The sequence below is a fragment of the Nomascus leucogenys genome, chromosome 2 (assembly GCF_006542625.1).
Source record: "Nomascus leucogenys isolate Asia chromosome 2, Asia_NLE_v1, whole genome shotgun sequence".
Lineage (NCBI taxonomy): Eukaryota > Metazoa > Chordata > Mammalia > Primates > Hylobatidae > Nomascus > Nomascus leucogenys.
Genome location: NC_044382.1, coordinates 1546092 through 1566049, shown reverse-complemented (window position 1 = coordinate 1566049; position 19958 = coordinate 1546092). Strand labels below are relative to the sequence as shown.

At 54.1% G+C, this 19958-nt stretch overlaps 1 protein-coding gene across 3 annotated transcripts in view; it reads right to left on the bottom strand.

The window, feature by feature from the left end:
* Positions 1 to 18048, bottom strand: part of TBC1D9B (TBC1 domain family member 9B) — a 44954-nt gene extending 26906 nt beyond the window's left edge. For 2 of the 3 annotated variants that reach the window (XM_030824311.1, XM_030824319.1), the window contains exons 1-6: positions 17855 to 18048; positions 14908 to 15018; positions 9035 to 9153; positions 5758 to 5986; positions 4583 to 4841; positions 2756 to 2963 (exon numbers count right to left, since the gene is read on the bottom strand). In XM_030824311.1, the coding sequence (XP_030680171.1) occupies positions 2756 to 2963; positions 4583 to 4841; positions 5758 to 5986; positions 9035 to 9153; positions 14908 to 15018; positions 17855 to 17972 (1044 nt within the window). In that variant the 5' untranslated portion in view covers positions 17973 to 18048. Of the gene's footprint in view, positions 1 to 2755; positions 2964 to 4582; positions 4842 to 5757; positions 5987 to 9034; positions 9154 to 12340; positions 12550 to 14907; positions 15019 to 17854 lie in introns of those variants that run through there. The other variant, XM_030824327.1, reaches the window with a different exon arrangement.
* Between the last annotated feature and the right edge of the window lie 1910 nt (positions 18049 to 19958).

Here is a 19958-nt window from a genome sequence, read left to right as displayed (position 1 = left end):
TGTAAAGTGTTCAGCCCAGCTGCTGGCCTTCACCGGCTCTCAGAAGGCTGTCCTAAAGCAGGGCAAGCAGTCCCCTGCTTGCAGGACTGTCCCCTGCACTTGTTCCCAGGGAACACTTTTTGACAGCAGGGGTCCTGGAGCTCGGCTCTGAACCCCTCTGAGGTGTGGAGGGCACGGGACAGGCTTTCAGTGGGCACCTCTGCAGAGCCCAAGGCCTGGCAGGGAGACGGATGAGGGATGCACCAGCTGAGCACAGTCAGCAGGGGTGAGTGCTGGGAAGAGGGAAGGCTGGGTGGTCCCAGGGGAGGTGGCCACTGAGCTGAGACCTGGTCCAGCCAGGTGAGTGCTGGGGAAGAGACGGGTGGGGGCACAGCAGTCACCCTGCGGAGGGGTGTAGGACTGCCTGAGGGAGGAAGAGAAGGCCAGAGAAGCCAGGACAGTGTGAGCTGGGCAGTGGTGGGGGTGAGTGTGTACTTTTTTTTTTTTTTTTTGAGACGGGAGTCTCGCTCTGTCGCCCAGGCTGGACTGCAGTGGCGCGATCTCAGCTCACTGCAAGCTCTGCCTCCCGGGTTCACGCCATTCTCCTGCCTCAGCCTCTCCGAGTAGCTGGGACTACAGGCGCCCGCCACCAGGCCCAGCTAATTTTTTGTATTTTTAGTAGAGACGGGGTTTCACCATGTTAGCCAGGATGGTCTCGATCTCCTGACCTCGTGATCTGCCTGCCTCGGCCTCCCAAAGTGCTGGGATTACAGGCATGAGCCACTGCGCCCGGCCTGAGTGTGCACTTTTTATGTCTATGTGTGAACATATCCATGGGGTGTGCCTGGGCGCAGGTCTGAGAGGGGGAGAGGTGCACAGAAGGCCTCACAGGTCACAGGAGGCAGGTGGGAGAAGCCTCTAGAGGACTCTAAGCAGGGTGCCAACATGCTCCCACTGACATTTCAAATTTTGCTGGTTGCTGTGGGAGGATGCGTCATAAAGGGGCTAAGTGTGTTAGGCCAGGTGTGGTGGCTCAGGCCTGTAATCCCAACACTTTGGAAGGCTGAGGGAGGATCCCTTGAATCCAGAAGTTTGAGACCAGCCTGGGCAACATAATGAACCCGTCTCTGTTAAAAATTAAAAAAAACAGCTAGGTGTGGTGGCACGCATCTGTTGTCCCAGCTACTCGGGAGGTTGAGGTGGGAGAATCACTTAAGCCCGGGAGATGGAGGCTGCAGTGAGCCATGATCACACCCCTGCACTCCTGCGTAGGCAAGAGTGAAACCGTGTCTCAAAAAAAAAAAAAAAAAAAAGCGGGGGTGGGGGTTAAGTGTGGTTAGGGAGTGGCTAAAGCAGATGATGGTGTCTTAGGTGGTGGCCGTGGAGAGGAAGGGCTGAGCTCTGCGGGGTGAGCTGGCAACACATGCTGTAGGTAGGACACAGGGAGGAGGGAGAGGTCGGAATCTAGGCTGATATGTGGCTTTTACCTGGGCAAAGGGTGGAAGAAGGGTCACTTCCCAAGGGAAGCATGGAAGGGCATGGTTGGGAGTGCAATTCAAGAGTCCACTACACCCACAGCAGAGTACGCTGTGTGCACAGGAGCCTGCAGGCCGGAACGTGGAGGAGCAGGTGTGTTGAGGGGTCGGCGCTGGCTGGGCAGGCCGCCTCCACCCTGACCAGCTGCAGAGTTCCATCACCAGGGCACACTCATCCTCCAGCGTGGGCTCGTCCTGCCCCCCAAGCTCTGCCAGGGCTCTCTACCACCTGAGATGTCAACGGCCCGGCAGGAGAAATGCAAAACGGAGCCTCAGGTGTCAGGGAGACCCCTAGGCCTGGGGGACAGGTCAGTACAGTGCCCCGGACAGATCCACAGGGCCCTGGTGCTAACAGAATGTGGGGTCCGGGTCACACCTGAGCCTCTCGACCTGGAGTTTTGGAGCTGTGGCTCTTCTGAGTTCCTTCCCTCTGACTTCCCTTGGGGAAACCGAGGCAGCAACTCTCCCACACCTATTCTCAGCTACATCTGCAACTTGAGGGATTTGTGCAAATGGCAGGGAGGTCTTTAAGTTAAGAATCTCACTTGCTGCTTCTTATAATTAAACAGTCAGTGCCCTGCTTGGCCACAAGGAAAAGGAGGCCTTGGGACCTGTCCTGACTCAGTCTCATGCCTTCTATTTGGGCAAGGGCCCTTGTCCTTGCTGTCCATACCCCTTCAGTGCAGTGGACAGATGGCCTCGTTCCCACCAGGGTCACTGTGGGAGTCCAAGAAACCCAAGGAGGAGCAAGTGAGAGCCAGCGCAGCCCCACAGCGGGGGCCGGCCTCTGACGGCCTGCTGGAGCTGAGCCACGCCAAGGTGGTGTGTCAGAGAGGACTGGTGAGGTGGCCTCTGAGGGTGACATGTGGGACCGGTGCAGGAACACGGTCCTCTAAGCCCAGCCACGGAGCAGCGCTTTGCCCTGCAGGGCCTGGAAGGCAGGCCTGACGGAAACTCACGCGTGGGAGACCCTGTCTCCACTAGGCAAGTGACCCGAGAGGGCAAGCAGTGTGCCCCCACCATGTTACCTGCCTCCCCGACAGGGCAGGTGCCTGTGGAGGGGCTCACTTGTCCTACACCCTTCACCTGTCCCATCACTGAGTGACATGTGACTGCCTGGGCTAGGGCCTCCTCCCAGGTACCCCCCAGTGAGCCAGGGCAGAGCAGGACAGGCTGGTCCCTGAGCCCACTGACACCTCGGGGCTGGAAAGGCCTTGGCCTCTCAACTAGGGGATGCTGACCTCCCTCAGGGGTATGATGAGGTGGCAGGCGTCCTCCTCCTTGCTGGCAAAGCAGATGTAGTTGTTGGAGATGAACATCTGGCCGGGGATGTGCAGCTTGTTGAACGGCGTCCACAGGGTGCAGCTTGTGTGGCCGTCCAGCCGCTCATCCCTGGGCAGCCGGAACGCGGCTCGGTAGCACTCATTCTTGGCTCGGGCGTCCAGGTCTCTGGGGAAACAAGGTGGGCGGACAGGAGGAAAGGGGACAAGGTCAGGACCAGCACACTCTCAGGGAAGCCTTGGGGCCTCCCCAGGCCTGTTTCCACATCAGATTCAGGATCCCTGGGGTTGTCCCTCGAGCAAGTCATGCTCAGGGGCCTCAGAGTTCAATAAAAGATGCATGCTGAGTGACTAGGCAGAAGGTGAAACAGTCACATAACCAGCGGAGAAGTGGCCAGCAAGCAATGTGTCCTGAGACTGCTTTGAAAAGGACACCTAGATGCTGGCCTGGGCAATGTGCAACCCATCCCTCGGTACTGACGGGCAAGCAGAGCCCAGAGCACCTGCACTGGGTCCCACTCAGATGGAGGGTCCTGGGCAGCTCATCCACCCTGGGCAGGCCTAACCCCAGGTTTCACCTTGAAACCCAGGTGAGAAGCTCCCCACAGGGAGGTGTGGAGCTTAAACTAAAGCATGCGGCTGCTAACACAAATGCACACCTGTGTATCTGATGGCTGTGACAGTGGCCTGGCCCAGGCCCTCACCCCTTCGGTGGCTCTGTCCACATAAACTCTCCCAGCCCCAAAGGAAGCCTCCTGCCTGCCTTGGGCTGCAGTAACCCGACCAGGGCCTGACTGCATTCTCACCGGCAGTGCCAGGGGTAGTCGCATTCCATCTCTGCTCGTGTTCTTTCCAAAAGGTCCCACAAGCCAACCTGTCACTCGCATCCCAAGGACAACATGCTTGCACAATTTTCTGGTCCTGGAGGCGGACCCCAGAGTTTGGGCCTAGACCACAGTCTGTGGGTGCAATGCAGGAAATGGCCCGGTTGGAATGAGGTCACCGAACACATGGGTGTGAATCTGGCTGTGCTCGGGCTGGCTGTGGGACCCAGGGAACCTCAGAGATCTTGGCCAGCCTCTGGAGTTTCCTATAAGCTACAACCTAGGAACCCAAACATAAGTAGCCTGGGAGGGCCGGCTGCTATGATGCATTCCTGCCTATCAGTCCCCTGGACAGGGCAGCAGGGACCTCAGACCCACACATGGCTCATCTCCTTGGCTGGCTTCAGACCCAGAGGTCTGCTTCCACATCAAACTCAGGACCCCTGGGGGTCCCATGGCTGTGAGGGGCCTCTGGCCAAGGAGTCTTGGGGTATACAGGAGAGCTGTCAATCATGGTGGGATGGAGGCCGTGCACTTGAGCCCAGATTCACCAAAGCCTTTCTGGGGGCGTCAGAGCACCCTGGCTGAGGTGGCTACATCCTGGCTCCACTGCTCACTAACCGAGGGACTTCAGGCAAGTTACTTAACCTCTCTGTGCCTCAGCTTCCTTGTCTGATACCTAGGGATGGTAAGAGCCCCTTCCCATTGTAGGGCCAAGAGGAATAAAGTGTGAAGAGCTTCCTCCCCGTTAGTGGTATCCTCAGGACATCACTGCTATCTCCTGCTGCCTCTCCACACGGGACTGCAATGATCTGTTTACCTGGCTTCCCTCCCAAGTGGGGAGCCCATGAGGGGTGAATGTGGACACCTTCTCCAGGTCTACACATTTGGACCAGGCAGGTCCCAGCCAAGGTCAGCGAACCTGGCTCACATGAGCCCACCCCAGCCCTGGAGGGCAACGCACCGCTTCAGGGCTGAGATGTTCCTGTGTGGCCGGATGGGCCTGGGCAGGGCCTTGTCCTCCAGGAAGCCCTCGCTGTCCAGCAGCTGCCGCATGGCCAGGTTGGCCAACTGCTCCATGAGCTTGAAGGTCTCGCCGATGTTGAGGAACATGGAGAAGAAGAGCTCCTGGTCACGGGTGTCCACACGGATGCTCTCCGGGAAGAGCAGGGTGGCGTTCTTCTCCAGACGCGTTATGTCCACCCACTGCACCACGAGGCTCACTGTGCCCGCAGGGACAGACACACCACGGGGTAGGGCCTGGCAGGGTGGGGCTCCTGATGCCCATCCGTACCCCAGGCCCACCCCAGGGAACCGCTCTGGGGGCAGCACTTCCTGCATGCCCAGGCCTGGCTGGGGTAGGTCACGCCCTCCATGTGGAGGGACCAGGCCACTGAGGTGTCCACTGCCTTCCAGACCAACCACACACGGTGAGTGTCTGCCCCACCAGTGGCTGAACGGGAAAGGAACGAATGTGCGGAGGTGAATCACTGAGACCCACCCAGCAGCTCCCCGAGGTGGGAACGCATGGAGGTGTGAACAGTCACAGCACAGTGCGGCCAACACACAGCAGGACACAGCCCCTGCTGACGGGAGGTGACTGGCCACTTGGTCGTGACAGATAAGCGGCAAGGGCAGGAGGGGCACAGGGAGGCTGTGGGCCGAGGGAGGCGAGGAGGGAGGAGGGCTTGGTGTGCTTGGGGATGGCTAAGACCCTGGGGGCTCTTTCTGGAGCTGCTGGGAAACCAGGCTCGCATCCTGTGGCCGGGATGTCTGCAGGGAGGAACCTGCAGCAGATGAGGGCTGTGGCACGCACCCAAGGCACTGCATGACATGGAATCACCAGGAATTCGGGGCAGATGTGTGCCCGAATACGCCAGCTCGGCAGAAAAGAGCAGGGCAGGCATGTGGAGTCACCATGTAGAGAACCCTACTGGCGAGTGGTGGGCATGGTAACAGTTGGCTGGGAGCAGGTGGACGCCTGGCCAAGGCCGGACAGTCCCACCCTGGGCTGCCAAGGTGGCATTTGGGTTTCAGGGAGATCCCTCTGGTGGCCATGTGGGGACGGAGTATCTGGGGGCTGAGGGCAGGGAGGGGCTGAGGGTGTGGGGGCTGGGGCACACTGAGGGGCGGGCTCACCTTCCTTCCCCAGCAGGAAGGAGTAGAAGCACAGGTGGTTGACCGTCAGGTACAGCCAGCCCTGCCGGGGCACGCGGCCCTTCCAGTAGCTGCAGGAGTAGTAATTCACCAGCTTCTCGCCCTCAGGCATCCCAAACTGCTTCCGCATCTTCAGCTCAGCCTCCTTGAACTTCCCGGGGTCCTCGTCTCCCTGGGGCTGCAGGTTCTTGTTCTCTTCTGCAATGATCCCCTGGGGGAAGGCAAAGGACAAGGGCTTGCCCTGCACAGTCCTGGACAGGTCAAAGGGTGGAGCAGAGAGGCCCAGGCAACCCAGGACTCATGGACCTTGGTCTAAGGGCTACAGGCACAGGTGGGAACAGTCAGTGGCTCTTGCTGGCTTGCAGTCAAGGCACACGGGTGAGAGACGCTGCCTGTGTGACTCTAGACAAAGTTCCTGCAACTCCCTGAACTACTGTCATCACCAGTTGTGAGCAGAGACTTTTTTAAAAAATTAAGACAGGGTCTCACTCTGTCACCCAAGCTGCAATGCAGTGGCTCAACCACGGCTCACTGCAGCCTCAACAGCTGAAGCCATCCTCCTGCCTCAGCCTCCCGAGTAGCTGGGACTATAGGTGTACTCCACCACACCTGGCTAATTTTGTACTTTTTGTAGAAATGGGGTTTTGCCATGTTGCCCAAGCTGGTCTCAAACTCCTGGGCTCAACTGATCTGCCCGCCTCAGCCTCCCAAAGTGCTGGGATTACAGGCGTGAGCCACTGTGTCTGGCTGGACACTTTTACAATGAATATTTCAGTTATTTTCATGTAAAATTGTTGAAATGTATTATCCATAAACATGGTAAAAAATGCATACGGTAGAAATGTGTATTCAGTGAAAAGGGAATCTTTTCTCGCTCTCTGTAGTGACTTTCCTGGTTCCATCCAGACATGCAAACACCGACGGATTCATAAGCAAATGTATGTTTTCCTCTTTCCCCCTTTATCTGCCCCAATGGGATCACCCTGTAGCTCTGTTCTGCAAAGTGCTTCTCTTATCACATCCTGGAGGACGTTCTGCACGTGGCCCCCTGTATGCCAGGGGCCTCCTGCCTCTTGGCCCTGCACACAAACCAGCGGCAGGACCCACAGGTTCCGGGCCCGTCCATACTCCCTCATGCTGCTGGCATTGTTGCAGGGCTCAGGGTGCCCAGAGACATCCCCCTGGGCCACAGAGCCAGCCCCAAGCCTCCTGGGGTAAAACAGATCCTCAGCAGTGCCCTCAGCTCAAAATGTACACGTTGATTTTCTAGAAAGACAATTACAAGATAAACTAAAGTCAGTCAAGGTCAGTGCTGGTGGCTGGGCCACCTCCCATCCCTCTGTCCATGGGCAGTGAGGACAGCCATGAGCCTAGGTGAGGACTGAAAGTGGGGGATCTGTTCTGATTTCTTCTATTTCTCAGAGTAGCCAGGGAAGGAAACTAGAATATGCCATCCCAAAATATGCCTTTTTGACATAAGAAGTATTTTGAGCTGAAGGCAATTAAGTAGCAGCAAACACAGGAAAAGCTCTTTCTGCCCCCCCTCCCCCTTTCTGCCTAAAAGCTGGATATACGTTCTTCTTTATTGGAGACAATTCTAGATTCCTATCAGCCCAGAGATGACACTGGACGCATCTGCAAACAAACCTTACTCCATTAGTTTCATCCCATGTATTTATCTTCTCACAGTTTCCTGCCCTTGGAAGCCTAAGCTGTTTTTGTCTGTCCTGTTATGGTTCTTTAAGTGGACTGTTCCTGTGTTAAGAGGCTGTGAAAACCCAATTCTAACTAAACTTTTGAGTCACCTATCCAGGTTTCTCCCATGAATATGTAAGATATACACATTAGTAAACTTCTGTTTTTCTCTTGTTAATCTGCCTTTTGTAACAGAGCCCCAGCCAAGAACCTAAATGGGGCGAAGGAAAGGAAAAGGGTTTTTCTTCTCTTCCACCAGTGCTACCGCAGCTGCGATCTAAACATCTCTCTCCAAAGTGCTGGGATTACAGGTGTGAGCCACCGCGCCTAGCCAAATTTGTGTTCTTTTAAGCCACTAAGTTTATGGTAATTTGTTGCAGAAGCAACTGGAAATTAATAAGTGTTATTCTAATAAAGTGCCCATTTTGTCTAAATTATTATTATTATTTTTTTTATACAGGGTCTCACTCTGTTGCCCAGGCTGGAATGCAGTGGCGCAATCTTGGCTCACTGCAACCTCTGCCTCCCGGGTTCAAGCAATTCTTGTGCCTCAGCCTCCCAAATAGGTGGGATTACAGGGGCACGACACTATGCCCAGCTAATTTTTTATATTTTTAGTAGACACAAGGTTTTGCCATGTTGGCCAGGCTGGTCTTAAACTCCTGGCCTCAAATGATCCACCTGCCTTAGCCTCCCAAAGTGCTAGGATTACAGGTGTGAGACACCACGCCCAGCCCCATTTTGTCTAAATTCTTAAAGGTACTGGTTTAAGGCTGTTTTGTTATCCTCTCTCTTTGGAGTTTTGCTTTTTTACAGATGCTCCTCACGGCGTATTTTGAGATGGAGTCTCGCTCTGTTGCCCAGGCTGGAGTGCAGTGGCATGATCTCGGCTCACTGCAACCTCTGCCTCCGGGGTTCACGCCATTCTCCTGCCTCAGCCTCCCAAGTAGCTGGGACTACAGGCCCCCGCCACCACGCCCGGCTAATTTTTCTGTATTTTTAGTAGAGACGGGGTTTCACTGTGTTAGCCAGGATGGTCTCAATCTCCTAACCTAGTCTCATGATCTGCCTGCCTCGGCCTCCCAAAGTGCTGGGATTACAGATGTGGGCCACCACACCTGGCCCTTTAAACTGTATATTCTACATATATGAATACACTGTAGGGTAAAATCCAAGGAATGGAATTTTTGGGTAAAGGGCATGTGTCTTTTAAAATAACGTTAGTTTTATAATAAAAAATAACTCAAAATATCCTATTGTTTCCAGCATCTCTTCTGGCAAACAGAATTGTCTATCTGCATATACCTTCTAAGGCACTTGGGTAGGAATGGAAGCCCCGCACTAGGCTTCGGCAGCCTCCAGTGCCCAGCCAGGGTAAGACGAGGCTTTCCTGGGTCACAAGTTCCTCTGCCCCTTTCAACTCCAAGAGAAGGAGCGCTGACACTTCAGTCTCCACCTTTGTAAAATGGGGACGCACCCTACATCGTGAAGATTAAATAGGATAACACACGAGAACACTGCTGGCAGGGAAGGGTGAGAACAGGGAGTGGCGAGTAAACCTTACGTGTATCTTGCCCTTGACGAAGGTGGTGATATCTTCCTCACTGTCGAAGATGGACAGTGTCTGGAGCAAGTTATTTTCCAGCCATTCCCAGTGTTTTGTGATCTCTCTGCGGGAAGACCCTAGAAGAGGTTTGGTGAAGTAAAAGAAAAATCACAAATTCACCAGGCCTTAAACGCACATTCAAAGAAGCGAGATGAAAGTGGGTGACCTAATTTGCTAAATCTAAGTGACCAGAATCTTCAAGCTGCTTTTCCCTCTTAAGCTGATGAATATGTGCATAACAAAAGTAATAAATGGTCCTGGTAAAAAAACAAAAAATTAAACGTCCAGGCTGAATCACAGTCGTGTGGGAGAGAATGTTTCCACCTGTCCCTGAAGCCAACAAGGAGAGTCACTAAGTCTCCAATGTGTCCTAGAAATAGTCTATGCACCTGCAAGCTTGCTAACTTATACTTTTCCTCAAGTTGAAAGAACTTAATGTGGCTTTTGCTATGTATGTGATTAATCAAACACAGTCATACTTTGTATAAATGAATCCAGCTCTTTCCTGAGAATCTAGATATCCACAGATAAGCAGCCGGAGCTTCCTACAAGACTCCAGGCCCTGCAGCCATAAAAAATGATGAGTTCATGTCCTTTGTAGGGACGTGGATGAAACTGGAAAACATCATTCTCAGTAAACTATCGCAAGGACAAAAAACCAAACACCGCATGTTCTCACTCATAGGTGGGAATTGAACAATGAGAACTCATGGACACAGGAAGGGGAACATCACACTCCAGGGACTGTTGTGGGGTGGGGGGAGGGGGGAGGGACAGCATTAGGAGATATACCTAATGCTAAATGACGAGCTAATGGGTGCAGCAAACCAACATGGCATGTGGATACATATGTAACAAACCTGCACATTGTGCACATGTACCCTAAAACCTAAAGTATAAAAAAAAAAAAAAAAAAGACTCCAGGCCCCTGGCCAGCTAGGCTCCTGCTGGGCAGGTGAGTAGCTACTGTCCCTCTCTTCAGTTTCTCCTGGCCACCTTCTTACCTAGTGTCTGCTCCACCTAGGAGGGAGGGGGTCCCTGTCCTCCATAGGCCCAGTGGAAATAAAAAAAAATGTAGAGAAAATCTGGGCACCGTGGCTCATGCCTGTAATCCCAGCACTTTGGGAGGCTGAGGCAGGAGGGTCGTTTGAGCCCAGGAGTTCGAGACCAGCCTGGGCAGCATGGCGAAACCAAAAATACAAAAAATTAGCTGGGTGTGGTGGCATGCACCTGTGGTCCCAGCTACTCAGGATGCTGAGGTGGAAGGATTGCTTGAGGCTGGGAGGTGCAGGCTGCAGTGCAGCCTGAGTGACAAAGTGAGACCTCGTCTCAAAAAAACAAAACAACACACAAAACAAAAACGTAGAGAAGGCAGCACGATGCCACTTTCAAAGGCTGGAAGAATTGTTTGCTCCCATTAAGGAATCGGGGAAGAAGCCCTAGGGGGAAGAGCAAAGGGATGAGGGGAGATCTCTGCCTGGCCTGGCTCCCCCTACCCCCAGCACCTGTTTCTGGGGTTTTGCCTGTGCTGAACGAACACAAGGATGAGGAGCGAATGACATCCTGAATCGTTCTCAGCTGTCGGGGGGTGGGACAGGAGGCCCACCCACCAGGCATGAAGACAGCCTCAGCCAAGACAGGGCGGATTCTCGTTATTCAGGTGGTCAGATTCTGTAAGGTGGCCGTGAACGCTGAGTTAGCGAATCCTGAACCAGTAACCCGGGGGAACACAGGGTTAGGTTCCTCGAGCCTCTAATCACACCTCTGTCGACTGACTGATACATAACTGTTTTACATGTGTTTGTTTAAAGATGCCTTATTTAATACGTATCCCTGATCGATCGGCATTGAGCTCACGGCCAGCAGCACTATCACTCACGCCTGAACGAAGCTGCTCTAATGCACGGATCTCCTTCACAAGGCACAACCCAGCCTTCTTGCTCTTAGGAACAAGAGCGCTTCGGCGCCATGCTCGAGAGTCCAGAGTAACTGTGAACCAGACGTCTCTGCTGGCGTGCCTGCCCCTGGCCACCTTCCTTCCCTCCCTGAGCAGGCTCTTCTGCCAGCTGGAGACAGCTCTGACCCTCCCTCCAGGCCAGGCTGGGCCTGTCACCTGCTCCAGCCCGTGGCACCCGCTCATGGCTGTGTCACAGCCCGGCTGTTCTGCTTGGGACTGATTTGTTTGCTTTGTCAAATCTCCTCAAGCAGACCCTGACCTAAGAAGCGAGGCCACAGGACAGATCCTCCCGACTGGCCTGGGGGAGGATGCCCACGGGAAAACGATTCCACCCAGAATCACACAGCTTGCAGTGAGTCACAAAAGGCCCCCAGAATTACTCCTGGAAGCCCCTTAAGTCATCCATAATTTACTGTAAACTTTTTTTTTTTTTCATTTTTCTTTGCATTTCTATTATAGCCTCCTTTCCCTGATGCACGGAGGCCAAGGCCTAGTTGGTAGGTAGAGATTTCTTTTTCGGTGTCTTTGCCAGGAACCCACAGTTGAATTTGGAAGTCAAATTTACATGTGGTGCAACTCTACTGTATTATTTTCTTTTATACATACATTCCTAGAAAACAAACAGAAGAAATCTCCTCGCTGCCCGTGTGGATGTGTCAGCACTTTAATTAAAAATATTTATAGGCTAGGCACAGTGGCTCAGTCCTATAATCCCAGCACTCTGGGAGGCTGAGGCAGGGGGATTGCTTGAGCCCAGGAGTTTGAGATCAGCCTGGGAAACATGGCTGTCTCTACAAAAAAATAGAAAAAATGAGGCATGGTTGCGTGGGCCTGCAGTCCCAGCTAATCAGGAGGCTGAGGTGGGAGGATCACTTTAGCCAGAGAGCCGCAGTGAGCTGTGATTGCACCATGGCACTCCAGCCTGGGCAACAGAAAGAGAATGCCTCAAAAAAAAAAAAAACACTTTTTTTTTTTTTTTTTACATATGTGCATTAAAAAATATTAGTTAAAAGTAACTCAATCTTCATTTTACACTAAGAAACTATTCCGTCTCTATGCTAGGTGCTGGGAATAAAAATAATATAATAGCTAATTAGAGTATTAAATGCTATTTCTGTTTTCAGAGTTTTCCATGGATTATCTTATTTCATTCTCAGAACACAGTGGAGACAGGTACCATTATTTTCGTTTTACCAGATGAAGCTGAGGCACAGAGAGGTGAAATAAGTTACCCAAGGTCACACAGCTGGGAAGTGATCAAACCAGAATCCTAACCCTGGGTACCTGGCTGCAGCACCTGCCCTCACCCTCGGGAGCTCCCGGCCTCATGGGCTTCCACGTAAAGGCATGCGCAGACATGTCATGTCCAGAGGAGTAAGCAGGAAGGATGGGTCTGTGGAGTCTGGGCAGTTCTCAGCGGAGCGGGAGGGAAGGTTAGCTGGCATGGTGGACACTAGGCACAGCAGCCAGGAGGGGTGTGGCTCCTCCAGGCCCTGCAGCTGTGTGGTCCGGCTGAAGGCCAGGCTGTGAGCTGGGGAGAGAAGGCCAGAAATGGAGGCAGGCAGACCTCCAGGTGTCCTCAAATACCAGGCTCGAGGGTCAGGACTCACTAAGCAGATGCTGGCAGGGCCAAGTCTGGTCTTGGTGAGCTGCTTCTGGGGCCTGGCCTGGCTGGCAGGAAAGGGAGGCACAGCCAGGGCCAGTACAGGGCTTTGGGCCTGGCAGGAGGGGAGAGGTCCAGTGTGTGGCATGGGGGCTACGTACACGGGCTCCGCCGTGTGGCTGTGGCTGGGTCCCTCCCCAGCACCAGGCCTGCTGTGACTGAAGGGATTCCCACTCTGCCCCTCATACTTTTCTCTCCCCAGGGAGGGGCAGCTCTTGCTGCCAGAGATGGAAATCTCAAGGGCGCATGTTAAAGCAGCTCCTCTCCTCATCAGCACACACCAACCTCCTGGCCCACTCAGAAATGGTCCCCTCCCCACAGGAAGCCCCTCCTCTGGCAAACTCTTGCTGCGCCCAGGGCCCACTCAGGCTCTGAAGCCAGAGATCTGGGGTCTAACTGGGCTTCCCTGCTTGGCCTTGGACAAACTCCCCTTCCTAATTCTTACTGAGGTATTCAGTCCTGCAAGGGAGAAGGGCACTGCTGGTCAGGATGCCCGTGCAGAATGCCCACCTGGGAGTGGGGCTGTTCCTGGGGTGCCGCCTGCCCTGTGCTTTTACTTCCTTGACCCTTCCCCTCCTGAAGCTGGGGTCCAGCCATGAGGTTGACAAACTTTTGAGTCTCATCATCTTCTCCCAGGCCTTCGAGGGAAAGCACTGCCCTGGGGAACAAGGGCACTGTGGCTTCTGCTTCTGAGAGGCACCGAGAGGGTCTGAACTGCAGCTGTGTGACTCTGAGCAGGTTACTCAACCCCTCTGGGCCAGAGTTTCTTCACCTTCAACATAGAGAAGACCGAAGTACTTATGCCTTCTGGAGGTACCGGGTGGTTCAGGCAAGTACCTGGCACACAGGAAGCGCTGTCTGAGTATCAGCTAGGACTGTCATCTTCTCAGAGCAGACTCAACCCAGCAGGTGCCCGCTGAAAGGGGACTTCCCTCCGCACTCTTGGAAGGGCGAGTGCGCTTCCACCTAGGAGGCCAACTACAGCGGATTCTCGTTATTCAGGTGGTCACATGCTGTAAGGTGGCCGCGAACACTGTCAGCGAATCCTGAACCACTACTCCGGGGGAATACACTTTTGTCAATTGACCGATACATAACTGTTTTACATGTGTTTGTTTAAAGATGCCTTATTTAATACGTATCCCTGATCGATTGGCACTGATCTCATGGCCAGCAGCACTATCACTCAGGCCTGAATGAAGCTGCTCTCATGCACGGATCTCCTTCACAAGGCACAACCCAGCCTTCTTGCTCTTAGGAATAAGAGCGCTTCGGTGCTATGCTTGGGAGCCATTTTAAACAGCCAAGTCATCAGCAACGAGCACAAACATGGGAAAAACAAGGCACTGCAGAGATTGTGAACAGGACACACAAGTGCAGTATGAGAGCTGAATCACGAAGGCAGAGCGTCGTCCTGTTCCGCCTCAGCTGGGGACATGGGCATCAGGCGACTCAAATTCTTCACTGCTTTGAACGTGCATGTGTCCATTAATGTCTCTAAATGACCATAAAATCGCTAGAAGTACTGATTTGGGGATTGCAAATACATTTTATTGAGTAGGCCAATTTGCAAACATGGAATCTTTGAATGAGGCTGGCTGTGTCTACCTTGAGAAAAGGTGGCATGAGAATGTGGACACTGGCTAGCCCCACACCTGCGTCCCTAGAGGTACATGGGGCTCCATGAGGCTGTCCTCTCCTGCCCTGTCCCCATGACCAGCAGAGCTGCCTTTTTTTTTTTTTTTTTTTTTTGAGACGGAGTCTTGCTCTGTCACCCAGGTTGGAGTGCAGTGGCACGATCTCGGCTCACTGCAACCTCCGCCTCCCAGGTTCACGCCATTCTCCTGCCTCAGCCTCCCGAGTAGCTGGGCCTACAGGCCTCTGCCACCACGCCCAGCTAATATTTTGTATTTTTTAGTAGAGACGTGGTTTCACCGTGTTAGCCAGGATGGTCTCGATCTCCTGACCTCGTGATCCGCCCGCCTCGGCCTCCCAAAGTGCTGGGATTACAGGCGTGAGCCCCCGCGCCCGGCAGTGGAGCTGCCTTTCTAAGATGGAAGCGAAGGCTCCTCCACTTCCCTCTTGCAGCCTTGGGCTGTGCTGTCAGCAGGGAACACCACCCAGGCATGTGGGCTACACACCCCTTCCTCTCGGCAACGGCCCTTCCAGGGCAGGCCCTGCCCAACATCCCTCACCACTCAGGGCACCTACCACACGCCACTGTCCAGTAGACCTGGGAGTCCTGGGTCTGGTGCAGGATGCGGTAGGGGGCCACGCGGGCACTGGAGTCCAGGACCACGTCCAGGGTGCCCACGAGAAGACCTGGGAACAGGGCAGAGAGACATGGAGGGTGAGGGGAGGGCCGGACTGAGGCCCCTGAAGGCTGAGTCTGGCCGGAGGCAGACAGGATGGTGACGCTACCCAAAGGGTCCAGCCAAACGAGGGAAACGTCCGGAATGACCCCTGCAGTCAAAGGCCTTCAGCCAGTGTCTGATCCCGATCAAAAACATCCCCTTCTACTTCTTCCTGGAAGCATCTGCTTCTTCTCCTGGCTCAGAAACACTTGCAGGCAGAGGCAGATGCAAGTTTCGTGGGGCCAGAGCTTAAACAATTCTGGGAAGCCCTCTTTACGTATACAAAACTAGACTACAAGACAAGTATTGCTTTAGACTGAGAAAGTGCTGAGCTACACATTAAAGCTAAAAAACAACAATATCACAAATGTCACAAAATCCAGAAAACCAACACAATGCTTTCTTAACTGCCAGACGCATCTCCTGAAATACGTCTTCCTGACAGTTTTGGTCATGTGCTCATCACTTCACACACACAGGACAATGATTCTGCAACATTATTTTCCATATCAAGAACAGGAAGAGAACGTCTTCCCTTTGCCATGACTGATTTTTATTACCGACACTTTAAGGAAGTTTCTTTTAGCCTCAAAAACCATAACTGAAGATGTCGATTTTTAGAATTGTCAAATTTGGGAAAATAGAGTTTTTTCATTTCTGAACTGAAACATTTTAGGGCATTTCAAGTTTTTCTTCTCATCACATATACCCATTTGATAGATGACACACATTAACCAGTTTGTGGCAACGCTATCTTTGTTTTTATTTTTTAGGTAATGCTATCTTTGTCAGTGTCACTATTTTCTGACAAATCAGCAGGAAATATATAGCTTTTATCATTGTTTGATTCACTAATTATCAAGCAATCTAAAAACCTGTTTGTTTTTACTTGAAATTTTTTCTTCCTTTTAATGAAGTGCTGCTTTTGACATGATCTGAAAATATTTTGTTACCATTTTTCCTGTTGAGGTCAGAACAATTTTTATTGCTATTATTCAACTTTAACACTTTTGTTTCATAGTCCATTAATATTTTTTTGAGATAGTCTCGCTCTGTCGCACAAGCTGGAGTGCAATGGCGCCATCTCGGCTCACTGCAACCTCGACCTCCTGGGTTCAAGCGATTCTCGTGCCTCAGCCTCCCGAGTAGCTGGGATTACAGGCGCGTGCCACCATGCCCAGCTAAATTTTGTATTTTTAGTAGAGAAGGGTTTTTGCCATGTTGGCCAAGCTAGCTATTCAGATTCTTTAATGAAAAGTCTAGGTTGGCATGTTTTTAATAGATGGCTTGAATAAAACCACATCCCTGTCTGCTCCTCTTCAGGCAGGACAGTACTCAGGAGGCCACGATGCCCATGATGGCACAAGGAAGGCCCTGTCAGAGGGCACAGCAGGACACACCAAACCTAGCAGTGCGGAGAGGGTTCAAAGAAGGATTCCCTTGGGGAGACCCTGGGAGCTCGGTCCCAGGGGACACGGAGAGTGAGGTGGAAAGGAGAAGAGCCCGCAGGAAGGAGGTGTACAGAGGTCGGGCTGCACCTGCACCCGCCCGTTCAATGAGATGACCCACACAAGCCTGCCGAGCGCAGCACAAGTGTTCCAAATATGACACCCTGGCGCGCTGGCGGAAGAAAAGGTGCCGGTCCCTCGCTTTCTTCATCGGGCTTGCAGTAGCTTCGAGGTTGGCCACAGGGGCTGCCGACTAACTCCCACTGAACAGCTGGATCTAGGAGGCAGGTCCAGCACAGGAGCCCGAGATCCTTGAAGCCCACTGGGAGGGAGCCCGAAGCTGAAGGGAACACTCAGTGTTCCTGCGAACAGAACAGTCTCTTCCACATGAAGAAACGTGACCCAGGAGAAGCCTCCGTCTGCAACTGGCTGTTAGCTGCTAACACTGAAAATCAGGATGATTCACAGAAAATGCTCTTGATAAACTGGACGACCTGGCAACAATGGGACCGCATTCCTGGAGGGCAACAATCGGTGTCCCGAAGAGCACAGGCACTGAGCCTGAGACAGCCGGGCTTCTGCAGGGCTGGGCGCAGGCCCTGGAGCACGAGGGGCCCTGGACACCACCTGCGGAGGGAGTGGCCTCTGGGCCTCCCCTGGATCCCACAGGCTGCACGACTCCAAGGGTGCCTGTCCAGCCTCATCCTGTGTGATGGTGGCACCCGGGTCCACAAAGGGCCACCTTGGCGAGCTTGCAGGAACACCCTGTGCTGCTACCCACAGCCTTGGGTCGGCAGCTCTGAGAGCAGCCAGGAGCAGAAAAGGTGGGGGAGGAGAAGCTGGGGGAACGGGGGTGCGGCCAGCTCCAGGGACCTCTGATCTTGCTAAAAGGGCGATACTTTGGTGAGATGGGCATGAAGAAGAGGGCAAAAGAAAACGTGCGCTGGCGTCACTTGGCCCCTTAGAGGCACCTGGGGAAACTGAGGTGGAGGATGAGGACAGGGCGGTCTCGCTAACTTTCGGCGGTGAAATCCCGGGAAGCCGCACGGCCCCCGGGGCTCGCGGGCGCCGAATCCGGGCAGAAGCCGCCGCAGGTCTCCACTCGGCCGCCCCACGCCGACCTGAGGAGAGCCCGCCGAGGGCGCATTCGCCTCCCGCCAGCCCCTCGCCTCCCCGCCCCGGGCCCTCCGCGCCCGGCTCCCGGGTCCTGGCCTCGCGCCCCCGCCCCGCCGCGCGCTGGCGTCCGTGTCCGCTGCGACGCGCCGAGGCCGGGCCGGAACCGGACCCGCCCGCCGCCAGCCCCGCCGCCAGCACAGCCGCGGCGCCCACAGGCCCGGCCGCCCGCGCGCCTCTCACCCGTAAGGCCGCCGCCCTTGCCGTGGCCCCGGCGTCGCTGCAGCACGAAGAAGGGGTTGGCCCGCTCCGTCACCCACAGCGCATTGGCCACCAGCACCTCCTCCGGGCTCAGCCACATTGCGGTGCCGCTCGCACCGGGCCGAGGCCCGCGAGGCGGAAGCGCCCGCCGCCGTCGGCGTCCGGGAGCGGAGCGTGCGGAGCGGGCCGGGGCGGGGCCGGGCGGGCGGCGCCCCCTGGCGGGCGCGTGGCGCTCACGCACGCGGCCCGAGGCCCGCGCCGCCCCCTCAGCCCCGGCCTCGGGCGCGCGCCAGCCTGGCCTACTGGAGCGGTCCAGCCCGCGGCCTCCGGCCTGGGCCCAGAACGGAACGGCCCAGTCCGCAGACAGGGGAGCCGCTATGCAGAGCAGGGCTTCTGGCGTTTTGAAAGCTGTGCAGTGTGAGAGAAAGATGTAAAGAAGCAGTTTGGCTGCTTTTGGCTGGTTGTGCGTGCAACCCGGGGCGTGTTAGCACTGCAAAGGGCGCCTGAAAAGGGTTTGCAGTTCCTCCTAATTCTCAGCTTTCTTTCTTTTTCTTTCTTTCTTTTTTTTTTTTTTTTTGACATTGTCTTGCTGTGTCACCCAGGCTGGAGTGCAGTGATGCAATCTCAGCTCACTGCAACCTCTGCCTCCCGGGTTCAAGTGATTCTCCTGCCTCAGCCTCTTTGGCTGGGATTACAGGCGCCCGCCAACACGCCCGGCTAAGTTTTTGTATTTTTAGTAGAGACGGGGTTTCACCATGTTGGCCAGGCTGGTCTCGAACTCGTAACCTCGGGTGATCCGCCCACATTGGCCTCCCAAGTCCTGGGATTACAGGCATGAACCATCACGCCCGGCCAGTTGTCAGAATTCTGACACTGGGGCCGGAGACTAGAACAATCGTCTAGCGCAGGGCAGGTGCCAGGAGGCCCTGATACGGACTGCATCCTTGGAAATCAGTGCTGCCCCTCCCCTGACAGACGGGTCACAGAGGCTGGCCGGCCCTGGGGATGGGTTCTGGACTGGCCCTGGGCCCAGTGGCGGCTTCTGCGCAAGCGTGAGGCTGGCTGCACGCGAATGCGGGTCCCTGGTCTCCCAGTGTTGGCCTGCAGGGGCAGCACCAGTCCACACACGGCCTTCTGCATGAAGGGGCTGTCAACTCCAGCTGGGACAATGGGCCTGGGCCTGTCCAGGGTCGACTGGGACGTGGGGTCACCCTGCTGGCTGGAACCCTCACCAGGATCTGGCTAGAGGGCAAAGGGAAGGGGGCAGTTAAACTATCCTTGGAGCTGGACCTGGCTTCCAGGTGGGTTTCTGTGATTGGCACTCAAGAATCTTGGTGTGATGGATGTAGGTACACGCACTCGACACCCAGAGTAATCTGCAGTCTTCTGCAATGTTGCTGGATATAGGAATCAGCTTTCAAGATGCAGAGGCTGGCTTTCTTCAACACCTTGGAAGTTTGAACTAATACTGTCATTGTGCTCTCTAGAGGGACAGAATTTGGAAGAACTGCACTTTTTAGCACCCTGAGAGGAGGTAAAGAGTCATCTTGTTCCTTAATTCCAGTGGTTCTCAAATTGGACATACATTAGGATCACCTGGAAGGCTGATTCAAACAGGCTGCTGTAGTCCCAGCCACTTGGGAGGCTGAGCTGGTAGGATCACTTGAGGCCAGGAGTTCAAAATCAGCCAGGGCAATATAGCAAGACTCCATCTGAAAACAAAACAAAAAGCAACCACACAGGTTGCTGCCCCCTCCCTCCCAGGGTGTTTGCATTGCTAACGCGTACCTAGGTGATGCTGATGCTGCTGACCTGGAGACCACTCCTCGAGAATGATTTTTTATAAGAAAAAGAACATTTATTGAGCACTTAGTATGTGCGTGCTAAGCTTACTTCTTTTTTATTTTCTGAGATATAATTCACATTCCATAACGTTTACTCTTTTAAAGTGCAAAACGTAGTGGTTTTTAGTATATTCACTAGGCTGGGCATCCATCATCACTAATTCCAGAACATTTTTATCAAGTCAAAAGAAACCCCTTACCCATTAGCTGCCATTTCCCACTTCCCCCCGGCTTTGCCCCGG